Below are 17,500 nucleotides of genomic sequence, written 5' to 3'. Positions count from 1 at the left end.
ATACCCATTTCCCAAAGAAGGCTCATAACTTTGCGTTGTCATCGCAAAGTCATATATATATATATATATATTTATTTATTGCCCTTGGGCTTGCTCTGTGAGAAAGATTTCGTTTGAATTTTTCGATTTGGTGTTGTTTGGGACTGTGGCTCAGTCAGTTGGTATGTCACGATGTTTATGGGTGAGTTCAACTCCAGCCGAGTCCCGGGAATGGCAGTCTTGTTCTTGCCCTCACAGTTTATTTGATGTGTATTATTTTTGTCAGTCGCTTTCACTCAACACTTATTTGTATTTGTATTTCTTTTTATCACAACAGATTTCTCTGTATGAAATTCGGGCTGCTCTCCCCACCTTAAATTTTTTTTCTTCTCCTGTATGCACTTTTATTTGTTTTTCCTATCGAAGTGGATTTTTCTACAGAATTTTGGCAGGAACAACCCTTTTCTTGCCTTGGGTTCTTTTATGTGCGCTAAGTGCATGCTGCACACGGGACCTCGGTTTATCGTCTCATCCAAATGACTAGCGTCCAGACCACCACTCAAGGTCTAGTGGAGGGGGAGAAAATATCGGCGGCTGAGCCATGATTTGAACCAGCACGCTCAGATTCTGTCACTTCCTAGGCGGACTCGTTACCTCTTGGCCATCACTCCATACTGTATGTTAAATGCATATGGATACACGTTGTGTTTTCTCGCGGTTTAGACTTGGTATGTCTACGTTGCGCTCACACTTTCTGTAGTTCAGTTTACACAGGACAAAACAAGAATCGTCCTTTTTTTGGGTGATGACACTCCAGAAAATGAAATGCATTTTCTTCCGATTTGTCCTGAGTACATTTCTCTTCGTTCTCAGTCTGTTCCAGCTGTATTTCACAGATAGCCAAGCGTTTTCATTACTTCCGTGTTGTTATCTTGTGACAGTGTGAGACTGAGTGTTGGTATTATGCAAGTTTGTATCCAAGGCGTTTCAGAACATGCCCCAGAATCGTTTCCGTTGTCCATGCAGTGAGTGATTGTCCTCGGTTTTCATTTCCGTGTACTCATTCTTTTTGTCGTTGTGAACTCCATTGTTGATGATCTGTGGTCTGGCAAATAAAAGGTTTCTATTTCGACGTTCTGTCTCTGTCTGTCTATCTGCCTCTCTTCCCCTTCTCTTTCTCTGCCCCCTCTCGCTCTCCTCCTCCCCATTCCCTTCTCTCTTTCTCTCTCTCTCTCTCTCTCTCTCACTATCTCTATCTCAATCTGTCTGTCTGTCTCTCCCCCCCCTCTCTCTCCCCTCCCCTTACTGTCAATCTGAAAATGATATATGTCTCAAAATAAACAAACCACCCCCGGACCTCTTTGTTCAGGTCACGTTAACCCTCTGATGTGTCGGCAGACAAACAACACGGTAGAAAATATGAATAATATTAATATGTGGCTTCCATTGCGCCTTGTGTAGCGCAGATGCATGCGTGTGTTCACCTGTGAGTGTTCACACCTCTTTGATTATAGTCTTTTAGCCTGAGGGCTTTCCTTGTGCGTTCACACATGCATGTGTACGTGGAAGGCTGTTTTTGAGCGTGGTAAAGTGCACAAAAATGTTTGCATGTGATGTGCACAGCGCTTTGTGTTGTATTACGCAAGATTATGTGCTAAAGAGAAATTAAAAAAAAAAAATCATTATTAAATGTAGACAGTGGCACGGGGAGGGATAGCTATTAATGAGGTAAAACTTGATTTCAGGTCCTCTGAGTATGCCAGATGGTAACAAATTTGAATAATAAAACTGTTATCCAAGGGTTAGGGATATGCATCAGGTGAGACTTCATTTCCCGATTCAAGAATTTGTTTTCAGAAACTGTGAAATCTAATTATTACCTGTGAACTAACGTGCTTGTGCCTAATTCCTTGTAAGCCCCCATACACCCATATTTCTCCAAACCCGCCCGATGCTTGTAACTTTATACCATTTTCTGGATTCAATATGTCGTCCAAAAGAGAATAAACAACAACAACAAAACAACGAAACAACAACAGCAGATTCAGAGAGAGAGAGAGGCCGATTTATATTTTGAATCTGCCTGTCTTGCGTATCAGATCCGTTGTTTTCATTGGATGGTTTTTGGTCTACCGACTCTGAATGGTTCCGACTCTGAATGGTTCCCAGATGGCATCACCGGCTTGTCGCCATTAATATCTTCTTCCTTTTAGTATTGTTGACAAATCAGTAATTTGATTTCGACTTCCTTTTTGTATTGTTGACAAATCGGTAATTTGATTTCGATTTTAGACGATTTAATTTGTGGAGTAGGCGAGATGGTTGGACAATGGACACGAGCGAATGAATCTGTGACAAAATCAGAGCAAAATAAGCAAAGTCGAAAAACCACAAGAAATGGGTCAGTCACAGCATCAGTAGAGGCCTATCATGATAACAGGGATGTGAACGTTTCCTTTTTTTAATTTTTTTATTTCATGATATTATTTATTTGTTTATTTCTTTTTATAATGCATGCCCGTCTGTCTGTCACTCTGCCATGTCTGCCTCACGGTTTTTTTTTTGGTTTTTTTTTCTCTCTCTCTCTCTCTCTCTTTCGTCTACCTTTCTGTCTCTGTCTCTTTCCGTCCCTCCCTGTCCTCGCCTCCCCACCCTCGTCTTCCTCTTTCACTCTCTCCGTCTGGTTCTAAAAAAAAAATTGAGGGCATGGCATTCAGAAACTGCAATCTTGTTGCCCATTTAACCCCAAACAAAACCTATCATCTCTGTCTCTGTGGCTCGCTTTGTCTGTCTGTCTCTCTCTGTGCGTCTGTTCCTCTGACTGCTCTTTCTCTTTGCCCCCTCCCCCCCAACCCCTCCTTGTCTCCCTCCTCTCTGTGCCTCTGTCTGTCTCTGTGTCTCTCTCCCACAGTACTTCTTTTAAGTGTTGCCGCCCAGAGGAGAGATGGTGGGGTTGGTCTGGTGAATGACCACCATGATCACTGGGGACCAGGCAGTGGTGTTATCTCATGCATGACCATGTCAGAGTGAGGGGGGTCAGGGAAGTACTGTGTAGAGAAAGCAGAGAAACAGTCCATTGTACTGTGTCCCTCAGGTCATGACTTGCAGATTTAGGATAGGAGTGTGTGTGTGTGTGTGTGTGTGTTTTCATAAATGAGTTACTGCCTGTGCCTACATCACCTTGTTGTGAATGGACAATAATAGAATAAACAAATGAGATGGAGACTGCAAAGAGTTTGTGTTTTTGTAGATAGATCTACGAGATTTCATTTACTGTTTTGGAAATTCAGTGCCACCAGAGTGTACTGTTTGCTCACTCATGCATCCACATAATGGTTACACTTTAGCCAGAGGTCTTTCCTTACCCCGTTTAGATGAACTAACTCATGTAGAAAAAAAAATACAATGCATAATGTATTAACCACTACAACTGATTGTGTGTAAATGTTTAAACAAAGACAACCCCTCTGCCCCTTTTCTCTTTCTCTCTCTCTCTGTCTATCTGTCTCTCTCTCCCTCTCTTTCTCTTCCCCCCCACCCCTTCCCTCTCTCTCCCTCCTTTTTTCCAGCTTACATTGCTTTCTTGATCTTGCAGATTCTTGTGTTTTTCTTTCTCTTTCTCTTTCTTTTTTTCACAACTTACTCATTAATTACCTAGTGTCATAAACAAAAACAAACATGTACAGACTCTTACATGCAAACCTGGTTAGTTATGTATTACATTGTCTGATTGACAATTTTACTGTGAACACTTTTCTGTCCTCTGTCTCAGTTCCTTGTAGTCTTTCATGATCCTTCTTCCTTTTTTTTAATTTTTTTTTTTTTAACCATTTTAACTCTTTTTCCCTCTTTGCTTTTCTTTTAAAAAAAATAATCTGCAGTAAAGTTTTCAATCAATATGAAAAATAATCACTCATGCGCACACACGTGTGTATGCATGCACTCACACGTGCATGCTGTAGAGTGACCATTATTTCATACAATAGATTAGAATACCAAACTTGATGTTGAGCTGCAATCTGGTTAATGCTGTCTGTTCACTAATGTCAACAATATACATGTTCATAAATGACCTGGGTTACCAATAATCAGTTTTATCGTAATATCTGTTTATATATAGACTGACATAAAGCATGTAGACATTACACTAACACATGTGCACACATACATGCTGTCACACACATGCATGTACATGTGTACACACACAACACATGTACACACGTGCATGTGTGCCTTCATACACGCTCGCACACACACGAGAGTGCACAAGCATGCGCTTGCACACACACACACACACACACTCCACACACAACTCCCTATACCCCATATCAGTATCCACACCAAACAGATGAAAGAATTGATCAGCATGACAGTTGGCACCCACACTCCTCTGTCAGCAGGAGCAGTGAGAGCTGTCAGCATAACACCAACCACTCTGTGTTGATTTACAGGATGCTGTAATTAAACCATCATACTTGACCCTGTGACTCCATACATACATTTACAAATAACTCACACCCTCCAGCCGATTCAACCAAGTTCCTGACTGACACAGAATTACTGGCAGCTGTACAGGATGCACAGACACGTGTCCTTACAGTAATACCCACACACACTTAAGAATTATGTGTTGTCATCTATAATATACCAATTCTTAGTCTCAGTAACACTAAGATACTTCTCTTGCAAGCATACAGCAAGTGGTTATCAGTTTTTGCATACTGGCAAGCTTAAATGAAACAAGCAAGAACACTGGCCTCATAAAAAAAAACGACAAAAAACAATAACAAACAAACAAAAACTGTCATTGAAAACTTTGCTTTGTTTCTGTGTAAGCCCTTTAAATAAGAGTTGCAATATTCTGAGTTGATGATGTCATGTATATCAGATATACAGTGTTAATAAATTACATGTTCACATTGCTACTTAGAATTGTATCTTATTCATGTTTACCCAGTCAAATGGGTCCATGGCTTTTCTTTAATAAAACAAGGTCATCTTTAAAAACAACAACAGAAAAATAAAACAACAAAAAACAACAATAACAACACCCCCCCCCCCCCCTAAAAAAAAAAACAACCCCCAAAAACAACAACAACAACAAAACAACAACATCAGATCAGTAACTTGAGTAAGACAGTTAAAGTGTGCACCTGAATAAACACTCTCTTTGTGGGGAGTGGTGGGTGGGGCGGGATAAAATCCAACCCAAACATCAACCCACACCTTTCAGTAATACCCCAGAGTTACACAGTGTGATGTGTGCTTATAACATAGGGAAGAAACGTGTGGTGAACAGTGAAAGTCTGATTGACAAGGCCACTTGATTACACTGTCCCCACAGCAACTGCGGATGCCGCAGGTAACCCTGCACAAAAATCAATGGCCTTTTATCGATGAAGTGCACAGCACAGCACAGCGCACTTGCAGTGACTTTGCCATGTCAAGTTGGTTGCATGACAGTAATTTTGTGCCAGAGTATAAGATAAGATAAGAATAACTTTATTATCTCCAACTGGAGAAATTTGGTCAGGTGCATTATCACAACATAGACAAGTAAACAACATGGGGACCGTAACTGTAAAAGTCAACAACAGCTTTTACGAATATTACGAAGATAAAAATGTAAAAAATATCACATACATCGTTTCATACATACATCCACACACTGCAGGTAATAACTAGTATTCTTAAAGTAAAAACAGAAAGAATTAAGAAACATTATTTGAATATAATTATAAACATAGCCTACTATACTGCACATTGATTATAATAGACAGATAAGAATAAAGATGAATTGCTGAAAACCACAACCAGATAATTTAGCACACGCCCGCACCAACCCCAGCCCCCCACACACCCCACACATGCGGATTACTTGATTAAACAAGAGTAATAAACATATGTTCTCAAATAAAAGCATTTCACATATTCGCTTTTAAAAACATTGCAATTAAATGTATGACATAGGTGGTCATGATTCTTTTCAGAGGAGAGTGCCAACAAGGCAGAGAACTGATGGGATTGCTGTCTTTTACAGTGTCTGACACTTTGGACTATATTACTGATTTGTAACAACTTTTTATCTGATATTTTTTCTCTCTTTTTTTGTTTTTTTTTTGTTTGGATAAAACTAATAATTTTTTGCTCCGTGATACCCCCTGACATAGGAAACGGGGAGAGGGAAGGTGGGGGGGAAGGAAGAGGACCTTAAGGTGAGGTGGGAAGCTACCACAGTGCTGTTACTTTCAGTTTCACCTGTATATCAAATTTACACACACAATAGTTCACGTTTTATTTTATTTTTTTAAATTTATTTATTTATTTGTTACTTATCTTTTCTACCTGGATCAGGTGAGCCAGAGAGCTGGGTCCACCTGTCGGTGCACAATGGCAGTCTGGAAGGACAGGTGGAGGTGCCAGAGACCACCTACCACATCGAGGCGGCCGCCAAGTACCTCAAAGGGCAGGACCCTTCCGTCCACACCATCATCTACCCAGAGACCCACCTAAATCATGACCCCTACAGGTATTTATGTCTTACATCTCTTTGAGGGGACAGGTGTTTAAACTGTCGTGGAACTGGACAGGGAGGGAGACAGAGGGGAAGGCAAAAAAAAAAAAAAAAAAAAAAAAAAAACGTTGCAGAAGGGACAGGAAAACCATTTACAGAGCCCCAGGCTTTGACACATAACCATCACTATACCATTCATGTGAACAGTTTTTCTGTGCAGTGCCCCAGTGACACTTCACAGAGTTGAGGAAGAAGAAGAAGGTAATCAGGAATGAGTGGCTCAGATGTTGAAGCAGGGTTCGAAGTTAACTCTTTTTTTTTTTTTTTTTTTTGAGTGCCAGTCAGGCACTCTGGACAAAACATTTGAGTGCCCAATTGTGGTTTTGGGTGCCAGCATAATAAAATGAAATAAAATGTGCCAAGGAAAGCCTTTCTGCCAGGATTCATTGTACACTCGCTGGTGCTTTGATTCATAATCCTGCTGTTTATTCTTTTTGTTATCCTGAGCTTTTGTCTCTGTTTTGGGAGCCTTCCTTTAATATCGAAGATGGGAAATATCATTCGTCGCTAACGCGCCATGAACGTCAACATCCGATTGCGCACGAGCAAAGATGCTGCTCCGGCTCCTTGAAGCCAGCTGCAGCAGGCGACACTTTACATTTTGATTGACCGCGTTCGACGGGCGCAATACCCGAGTGGTTAAAACGTTGGACTGTCAGTCTGAGGGTCCTGGGTTCGAATCACGGTGATGGCGCCTGGTGGGTAAAGGGTGGAGATTTTTATGATCTCCCAGGTCAACATATGTGCAGACCTGCTAGTGCCTGAACCCCCTTCGTGTGTATATGCAAGCATAAGATCAGATACGCACGTTAAAGATCCTGTAATCCATGTCAGCGTTCGGTGGGTTATGGAAACAAGAACATACCCAGCATGCACACCCCCGAAAACGGAGTATGGCTGCCTACATGGCGGGGTAAAAACGGTCATACACGTAAAAGCCCACTCGTGTGCATACGAGTGAACGCTGAAGAAGAAGAAGATCGACCGCGTTCGAGCTTGCTTTCTTGGTGTGTCTTTTAATTAATTTTCTTTCGCCTCTATCAGCTTTTGAGTGCCGACTGGGCACTCTAGACAGAAAATTTGCATGCCCAAGCCAACTTTTAGTTGCATTTGCACTCGGGCACCCGCTAGATTTGAACCCTGTGAACTGACTATTTTCTGGCTGTTTCTCAAGAGTTTTTTGTTGTTGTTTTTTGGTAGGGTGGGAGTGTCTTTTTTGTTTTGTTTTTGTTTGCACTGTCACACATTGATTTTGGAGGGAAAAGATGTTCCAATCTGTCGTTGATCAGCAGGTTTATTTTTTCAAATTGGGACAGGTGTTAAACTGTTATCTTTTGTGCGTGTATGTTTGTGAGTGTGTGCATGTGTGAGTGTGCACAAGTTCTTGTATTGATGTGTATATGTATGTATCCTAAATTCTACTGTATTTGTGTTTGTGTCTGATTTTCGATTTATGTTTGTACCTTTTTATGTACTATTCCCCCCAAATATTCCTTGTGACCCCGGTACACTTGGTTATAAAGATTTTTTCTAAATTCTAAATCAGCAGGAATGACTATTAAATGTGTGTATTTCTCAGAGGTTTTTTTTGTTGTTGTTTTGTTTTTGCTCTTTTGTTATTGTTGTTGTTTACACTGTCACTTGTTGACATGTGATGGAAAGATGTTTGAACCATTTTAGATAGACAGGAATGAATATATATATATATATATATGTGTGTGTGTGTGTGTGTGTGTGTGTGTGTGTATGTGTGTGTTTTCTTTTGTTTTGGGTTGGTTTGTTTTTTTTTGTGCACATTTCGATACATGAGGGTAAGACGTTTTTTAGAGTGTTTTTTGCAAGACTTTTTTTTCTTCTTTGCACCGTCACATTTTGTTATGTGAGAAGAAAAACACATGACATGCACACATGAAAAAAACCCAACAAGAACCCCAGATGTAATCGTGCAGGATCTTCTACAGATGGTGAACACTGCACTTTCACATTCCCAGTGTGTAGGATAGATGGAATGTGAATCAGGAAAGAGCGTCCATGCACTGGGGGACGAATGTTTTCTTTCTGTCTTCTCTCTGTCTGTGAGGGTCGTGGTGATGGTGTGTTCGTGCACACACACACATACATACACGCATGTGTGCATTCACACACACACACACACACACACACACACACACACACACAAGCACACAGTCACCACACCACACACACAACAACATACATCACACATAGACACAGACACACAAACACACACACACACACACACACACACATACACACACACTCACTCTCTCTCTCTCTCTTGTAACTTACATTACAAGATTGTCACTACCTTTTAATGCACCCATTTGTGTGTGGCAAAGTGCGGCATGATACTGACTTGTGGATGCTGGCAATTTCAGGGAAAGACGGAAGACCGGATCAGCTTGTGGGGTTGATCATTTCTCTGTCCATGAGTTCATGAAAGAAGCTTCACGCTTGCAGGAGCCACCAAAGCCTAACGTGCATGCAAGGGTAAGGTGGTTTGGGATTTGAAACTGTGTGTGTGTGTGTGTGTGTGTGTGTGTGTGGTCAGTAGAGAAGAGTATTATATTGGTTGTTCTGTAACAGTGTTCAGGCCAAAAAAGAAAAAAGAAAGGAAAAAAGTATATATATATATATATATATATATATATATATATATATATATATATATGAATTTATATTTCTCACAAGTGCAAAAGTTTTCTTTTGGAAATATGAACTGTTATTCTTGGATGAAATGATAATTATTATCATGATGTTTATGATGGCGTTGATGATTAGCATTATTATCATCATCATTACTTTCATTTTATTGTCATCATTACCATAACTTTTATAATTGTTGTTGTTATTATTATTGTTATTATTGTAGTTATCAATATTGTTGTTGTTGTTGTTATTATTGTTGCTGTTATTATTCCTTCTGTTTTGATGTTATTTGATCATCTTCATTGTCAGCATCCTTGTCAGTTTCGTCTCCTTGAACATCAAGAAAATGATGAAAATGATGATGATGATTACGATTACAGTGATGACAGTTACAATAGAAGATGGTGACACTGACAGCGGCAATGACGATGATGACAGTGGCATTGTTGTGTCGTGCCTCAGGCCTCCTGGACGGATGATTACAGCGGACAGAGTCACAACATGTACTCCGAGTACAGCAACCGACCGAAACGATCAGCTCACGAAACATCGTCCCGTCAGAAGCGAGCAGTTTTGGGGAAAAGGAATTCTTGCCCCCTCCACGTGCGAGCCGACCCTTTGTTGTACAATTACTTCAAAGACACCAAACATGGCAAATCTGTTGTGAGTTTTTTGACTCACTTGTGTGTGTGTCTGTGTGTCCGTGGTAAACTTTAACATTGACATTTTCTCTGCAAATACTTTGTCAGTTGACACCAAATTAGGCATAAAAATAGGAAAAATTCAGTTCTTTCCAGTCATCTTGCTTAAAACAATATTGCACCTCTGGGATGGGCACAAAAAAATAAAAAAAGAAGCCTAATTATATGCAAACTGCATTTACTGTTATATTTATATTTTTTTGTATTCTCTAAACTTGGCACTTTGACCTCTTATTCTGACACAACAACAAGAGCAGTCATTATTATTAATTTTTGTTCAAACAGGAACTTCTTTTGCTAAGCATGGAATTTTTATGTATTTCGCAAACGTTTTGGTGCAGACAGTAAAAGAGGGAAATTACTCTGTAATTAAGGACTTAATTTATCACAAGTGAGTCTTGAAGGCCTAGCCTCTCTTGTTTGCATTGATTGTGAGGCCTGTGTGGATTTTGAAATTTTTTTAGTTGTAGTTTTTGCAGGTGGTTAACGTTTTCTTTTCATGATCAGTTTGTGTGTGTCAGTCATCTGTTGTTCGTGCATACAAATATCATTTTGAAATGACCTGTCATTGTGGGAGCGAGTCGGTCACTTGACGTACAGATTTCTCGGAAAGTCAATCAGGCCAAAAGGCCTTCATAGGTTTTCTCTCCAGCAAAACAGTTGCGAATACAGTGTGAATCTCCTGCAAACTTAGACCATTTCTGTAGCACCACTGTGTACAGAGTCCAGATTATGAACAAACACAATCAAAAAGAAATCTTGTTGGCAGCCCAGGAATGATACAAGCTGCCTTTGCACTGTTGACTAAAATCAGATCTGATCAGGATATTTCTGAGATTGAATGGCTGTTTTTACTGGCATTGAGGTTGTCATTCTTCATTTTCATGCTAGTTTCCATTTCCCAAACCTACACTGATTTGGTCAGCTGGATAACCAGATCACATGCATTATATATTTCTGTCTTTTGCTAGTGTGTTCACATGAAGGGGATGAACAAAGCTGCATTGAGAACACGTCTGCACATTATGCTGACAAAGGCCTTTTGGATAAGATTTAGATTTATTACCTATTTGTTATAAATGATGTACTTATACGAATATATATTATAAATATATATATATGATAATATTATAATTTGATATTTAGATATTCATTATCTGAAAGACATACTGCAACTCAGAACTGTGAAGATTTGGATACCTACAAAGCAGAGGAAGCTTGTCTGAAACTCAAAAGTGATAATCTGGGAGTGCTGCTTTAGATCTGCCAGGGCACCACCTCCTCAAACAAGGACACCTTCACAAAAGAAGACCCCAGTTCCCTCTGTCTGTTTAGATCTGCTGTCTTTCACTTGCACTGCTTTCTTTGACATCAGTGATAACTTGCTACTTACTTGTAATTTGCTACCCAGAGCAGTTGACACACAGCCAGTGCTTCGGCATTTCCAGATAACGTTTGATAATGATCATGTTGTATTTATTGTTGCTTATCACCACATCAGTCATGTGGTCTTCCCATCAAGAAATTTTGTTACTCACACACGCACATGTATATAGGTATGTAAGCACCCTCCCCCCTGCCCCCCGCACCCTCCCCACAACCCCCACCCCCACCCCCACCCCCCCAACCCTCCACACACACATGCACACTTTCACTCTTCGGTGGTGGGTGGAAAGAAGGGGGTGGGCGGGGTCTGCTTTCACATAGATTCAGAAAGAAACTAACCCAACAGATTTGTGGTGATCCAGTCAAATGATGTTGTGTGTATATGTATGTTTCTGGTGTATATGTGCATACCTTAATATGTGTGTGTGTGTGTGTGTGTATGTATGAGCATTGGTAAGGGTGTGTGTGTATATATATGTGTGTGTGTATGTGTGTGTGTGTGAGCATGCACATGTTTATGCACATGCAGTGCATCTACATGATGCAAGCTGGCACGTTTATATATGTATGCGTACATTTGTTGTTGTTTTTTGTTTTGTTTTGCTTAGTTTTTGTTTTATTTTCTTTTTCTGTTGCGTCCTTGCAGTCAGAGGAACAAGCAGAAGAGGAGATCCTGGCCTTCTTTGCCAGCCATGTCAGTGCTATCAGCCGCATCTACTCATCGACCGTGTTTCATGACTCCCAAAACAACCCCAGCACTGGTCTGAATTTTGTCATCCACAGAAGCACTGTACGTTGTTGTTGTTTTTAAAGTATATATATATATTTTTTTTTTTTTTTTTTTTTTTTTATCTGGACAGCTGTAGTCATTGCTTTCTTTAAAAAAATTTTTTTTTTTTGCCTGTAAATGTGGAGTGATGGCCTAGAGGTAACACATCTGCCAAGGAAGCGAGAGAATCTGAGTGCACTGGTTACGACGAATCACGGCTCAGCCGCCGATATTTTCTTTCCCTCCACTAGACATTGAGTGGTGGTCTGGATGCTAGTCATTCAGATGAGGTGATAAACTAAGGTCCTGTGTGCAGCATGCACTTTAGCACTTGTAAAAAACCCCACGGCAACAGAAGGGTTGTCCCTGGCAAAATTCAGTAGAAAAATATACTTCTATAGGAAAAACAAATAAAACTGCATGCAGGAAAAAATACAAAAAGAATGGGTGGTGCTATGGTGACGTGCTCTCCCTGGGGAGAGCAGCCCGAATTTCACACAGAGAAATCTGTTGTGATAAAAAGAAATACAAATACAAATACAGTACGTTCTTAAGCAGGATGGATTAGGGTGGTGGTGGTGGTGGTGAACAGACACCCAGGTAAATTGCTGTTGTCAGAAGTATGCTGTGCATAAGTGTATGTATACTTCTTTTGAACTTTAGATAAACATGAATATAATCTTTTCTTTTTTTTTCTGGGAATATGCAGATTTTATGCAGGCCAAGTCCTCTTTTGTTTAGTTGTCCTTTAGACATGAAGAACGAAAGAGACTTCATAGAATTTTGTTGTTTTTGTTACTTAGTCATTTACCATTTTACATCATCAAGAATTGAACAGATTTCATGAAGTTCTTTCTTGTTGTTGCTGTTGTCTGTATGGTCAGAAAGAATTAGGTAACTTTTTATGTAGACTTCTGTGTTCATTGGGTTTTTTTTTGTCTTTTTGGTCATTGAATATTGAAGTATTTGAACAGATTTGGTAAACTTCTCATTACCTTTGTTGTTCTGTGTGTCATGAAGAATGGAACAGACTTTTTCATAAAGTCCTGGTTTACCTTGTGGTTCAGGTGATGAAGGATTGTGCCCAACGAAGCAATGAGTACTGTTCCAACACTCTGGACGTCAGCAACTACCTGGACCTGACCTCTGCAGAAGACCATAACCTGTATTGCCTGGTGTTCACCTTCACCAACAGAGATTTCTCGGGGGGCACTCTAGGTCTCGCCTGGGTTGCTACAGAAGCCAGTATGTTTGGGGGTTTTTTTGGTTTTTTTTTTATCGTCTTGCATGTCTGCCCTCTGGCATGACGAAACTGAGTTGCATGTTCATGGAGGAAGTTTATATTCAACCGTAATTAAGCTTCTGTAGAAAAGTATATGAATATGATTGTGTTTAATGATTATGATTATTATGAAGCTGCTGCAGACATTGTAACTAAGTATCAATGTTTTTGGAAACATTTTTATATATATATTTTTTTCATGAATATATAGAGCTTTTGGTTTTCTAATTACTATGATTAGTAAACTATGTCTGTGTTATTAAAAAAAAAAAAAGGATGGATTTACAATTTTCTGTTTTTGAATTATTTGACAATACATGTTTGCACATAATATTTTATCAGTTTTTTCAAACACTCATCACATATATATAAATTGCAGAACGTTCTAACCTTTGCTTTCCAGTATTTATATATTCCCAAATGAAACACTAGTTGTCATACCTTTTCATTTAATTGATGTACCATCTCAAACATTGACAACATGCATATCTGCCATGTTATGAAAAAGCTTGGAGGGCATACCATATTCACACATTATCACATTATCAACACCTGAAAAATTATTTCCAAGCACAGGATCCAGCAGTCCAGTACAGCGATGGTTCCCAAGAAAAATGTTACAGCATTGTGAACTTAATTAGATTAGGTCCTGAAATGTGCCTACACCTTAACTCTCTCCATACGAACGGCGAAAGAAACAACGTTAACAGCGTTTCATCCCAATTACCATCATCAAAATATTGCAAGCGGAACGCTCTTATACTGAAGAGGTGAATGTTGACAAAGAATACCACAGTTCTGATGACGGAAGCTAAAGGTTGGGTCATTCAGACACCCACTGGACATCCGAGGGGTCTGTGTAGAGGAGAAGAGAGGATTGGCCATACTGAGTGAGTTAATGAATGAATGATGATACAGAAATTTTTCATAGCGCCTATCCTCGGTTGGAGACCCAAGCTCTAAGCACTTTACAAACATGGGGTAATTTGCACAACAGGCTGCCTACGTGGCAAGTGACTGACGGCTGCTATTGGGCGCTTATCATTCGTTTCCTGTGTCATCCAATCAGATTTCAGGCACGAACCCATCCACACTCAAGACAGACATGTGACATTTTATGTGTATGACCGTTTTTGGGGTGCGCATGTTGGGTATGACCTGCTTCCATAACCCACCAAACACTGACATGGATTACAGGATCTTTTACGGTTTTTTTGTTTGTTTTTTTTTGGTTTTTTTGCTGCCCCATCATCTGCGCCGTTTCAGTGGCATTACTCCCACGCCGCTCATTTAGATTCCCCCATACACGGCCACACCCAGGTTCGTCCGTCACAGTTCCAGCGTCGGCAGTCCACAGGGAACCATTGATGTTAGGTTGCCTGGAGGCCACACACCAGAGGAGACCCTGCACTGCTGCTGAGTCACTTCGGTGGTGTTCAGTGGTGCCTGTTCTGTTTTAACGTTCTTAGGACACCACCTACTAAGCCCCCTACTAACGACAATAATGGCTTAGTCTTTTACGTGTGTATTTGATCTTCTGCATATGTATTCACACGAAGGGGGCTCAGACACAAGCAGGTCTGCACATACGTTGACCTGGGAGATCAGAAATATCTCCACCCTTTACCCACCAGGTGCTGTTAACGAGATTTGAACCTGGGACGCTCAGATTGAAAGTCCGACACTTTAACCATCCGGTTATAGAAAATGGTGAAATACCCATCAATGTCAACAGGACTTTAGAAGAAATGTCTGCATCCTGGCACACCGCTTTGGGTGTGATAAAAGGTGAGTACACAGGTTCAGTGCTTAGCTGTGTTCTATATTTAGAAATCAATATGATCTTGCAGAATTTGGAATGCAAAACTGTGTTCATTCCAGACACGCAGAGTGGAGTGTGTGGTAAATACACCAACTATGCTGGAAATAAGAAGAAGAGTCTGAACACGGGAATCGTGACCATCATCAACTTTGGGAGGACGGTGCCCACCCGTGTGTCCCAGCTGACCTTTGCCCATGAGGCAGGACACAACTTTGGGTCACCGGTAAGTACCTCACATAGTGGGAAGGGGACAGAGAGAGCGAGTGATTGGGATTGACATCAACGTGGTTTATTCTTATGGAGTACCTCACAGAATGGGACAGAGAGAGCGAGTGATTGTGATGGACATTGACATGGTTTATTCTTATGGAGTACCTCACAGAACGGGACAGAGAGCGAGTGATTGGGATGGACATTGACGTGGTTTATTCTTATGGAGTACCTCACAGAACGGGACAGAGAGAGCGAGTGATTGCGATGGACATCGACGTGGTTTATTCTTATGGAGTACCTCACAGAACGGGACAGAGAGAGCGAGTGATTGGGATGGACATCGACGTGGTTTATTCTTATGGAGTACCTCACAGAACGGGACAGAGAGAGCGAGTGATTGTGATTGACATTGACGTGGTTTATTCTTATGGAGTACCTCACAGAACAGGACAGAGAGAGCGAGTAATTGCGATGGACATCGACGTGGTTTATTCTTATGGAGCACCTCACAGAATGGGACAGTACCTCACAGAATGGGACAGAGAGAGTGAGTGATTGCGATGGACATCGACGTGGTTTATTCTTATGGAGTACCTCACAGAATGGGACAGTACCTCACAGAATGGGACAGAGAGAGCGAGTGATTGGGATTGACATTGACATGGTTTATTCTTATGGAGTACCTCACAGAATGGGACAGAGAGAGCGAGTGATTGTGATTGACATTGACGTGGTTTATTCTTATGGAGAAACTCACAGAATGGGACAGAGAGAGCGACATGGTTTATTCTTAAGGAGTACCTTACAGAACGGAAGCCTGACAAAGCGCGTTGGGTTACGCTGCTGGTCAGGCATCTGCTTGGCAGATGTGGTGTAGCGTATATGGATTTGTCCGAACGCAGTGACGCCTCCTTGAGCTACTGATACTGATACTGATTACAGAACGGGACAGAGAGAGCGAGTGCGATGGACATCGACATGGTTTATTCTTATGGAGTACCTCACAGAACGGGACAGAGAGAGCGAGTGATTGCGATGGACATCGACGTGGTTTATTCTTATGGAGTACCTCACAGAACGGGACAGAGAGAGGGAGTGATTGTGATTGACATTGACGTGGTTTATTCTTATGGAGTACCTCACAGAACGGGACAGAGAGAGGGAGTGATTGGGATTAACATTGACGTGGTTTATTCTTTTAGGCCATAGCCTCTTGCCCTTTAAGTGGGGTACACAGCTGAAAGCATGAGACTGCACATGCATTCACATCGGTATACATTATGTGACATATAAGCTACACCTCTTGAGTGTTTAAAGCTGATGGAGAGCGAAATCTTTGACAATGATTTTCATCTGTTGATGACATTTTTTTCAGTATTGTTCGAAACAGGCAAGGGGTGCTGAAATTATTCTAGGATGAACTGTTCTCCAAGATATCTTTATACTGGGCAACATAGTACAGAATGAACATTGTCTTATTTGGATTCCTCAGGGAGAGAGGGGAAAAGGTGGAGGGAGGGAGAGGAAGAGAGAGGGTGGTTGAGCATGAAGAATAACAAAAACTTTGTATGTTGTATTTGTATTTCTCTTTTTGTCACAACAGATTTCTCTATGTGAAATTCGGGCTGCTCTCCCCAGGGAGAGCGCATCGCTACATTGACAGCGCCACCCATTTTTTGGTATCTTTTTCTGCCTGCAATTTTATTTGTTTGCCTGTCGAAGTGGATTTTTCTGTAGAATTTTGCCAGGGACAACCCTTTTGTTGCCATGAGTTCTTTTACATGCGCTAAATGCATGCTGCACACAGGACCTCGGTTTATCACCTCATCCGAATGACTAGCGGTGACTCAAGGTCTAGTGGAGGGGGAGAAAATACCAGCCACTGCCGGTGTGATTCGAACCAGTGTGCTCAGATTCTATAGCTTCCTAACCTCAAGACGCCTTACCTCAAGGCCAATGCTCCGCTGTCAGTGGACACATGAGGTGGTCGAAGCGCTTCATTCTCTCATGGTCCTCAGCCAGGGTGTCACCCCTTCCTTTTTCAATAAGTCTGACATATTAAATTTTTTTTTTGTTCAAAAATAGGATGAATTAAATAAAGAGACAG

General features: G+C 40.9%; 1 protein-coding gene across 2 annotated transcripts in view; it reads left to right on the top strand.

Annotated features, from left to right (window-relative positions):
• LOC143282758 (disintegrin and metalloproteinase domain-containing protein 10-like) overlaps window positions 1-17,500 on the top strand; it is a 78,745-nt gene that overhangs the window by 40,636 nt on the left and 20,609 nt on the right. For both annotated transcript variants that reach the window (XM_076588510.1, XM_076588508.1), the window contains exons 4-9: window positions 6,334-6,508; window positions 8,950-9,061; window positions 9,683-9,883; window positions 11,954-12,097; window positions 13,144-13,321; window positions 15,240-15,403. In XM_076588510.1, coding sequence (XP_076444625.1) covers window positions 6,334-6,508; window positions 8,950-9,061; window positions 9,683-9,883; window positions 11,954-12,097; window positions 13,144-13,321; window positions 15,240-15,403 — 974 coding nt within the window. The remainder of the gene's footprint in view (window positions 1-6,333; window positions 6,509-8,949; window positions 9,062-9,682; window positions 9,884-11,953; window positions 12,098-13,143; window positions 13,322-15,239; window positions 15,404-17,500) is intronic.

The sequence above is a fragment of the Babylonia areolata genome, chromosome 6, assembly GCF_041734735.1.
Source record: "Babylonia areolata isolate BAREFJ2019XMU chromosome 6, ASM4173473v1, whole genome shotgun sequence".
NCBI classification, from domain to species: domain Eukaryota; kingdom Metazoa; phylum Mollusca; class Gastropoda; order Neogastropoda; family Buccinidae; genus Babylonia; species Babylonia areolata.
Note: the sequence above shows the minus strand (reverse complement) of the source record. Positions and strands in the feature narration are given on the sequence as shown.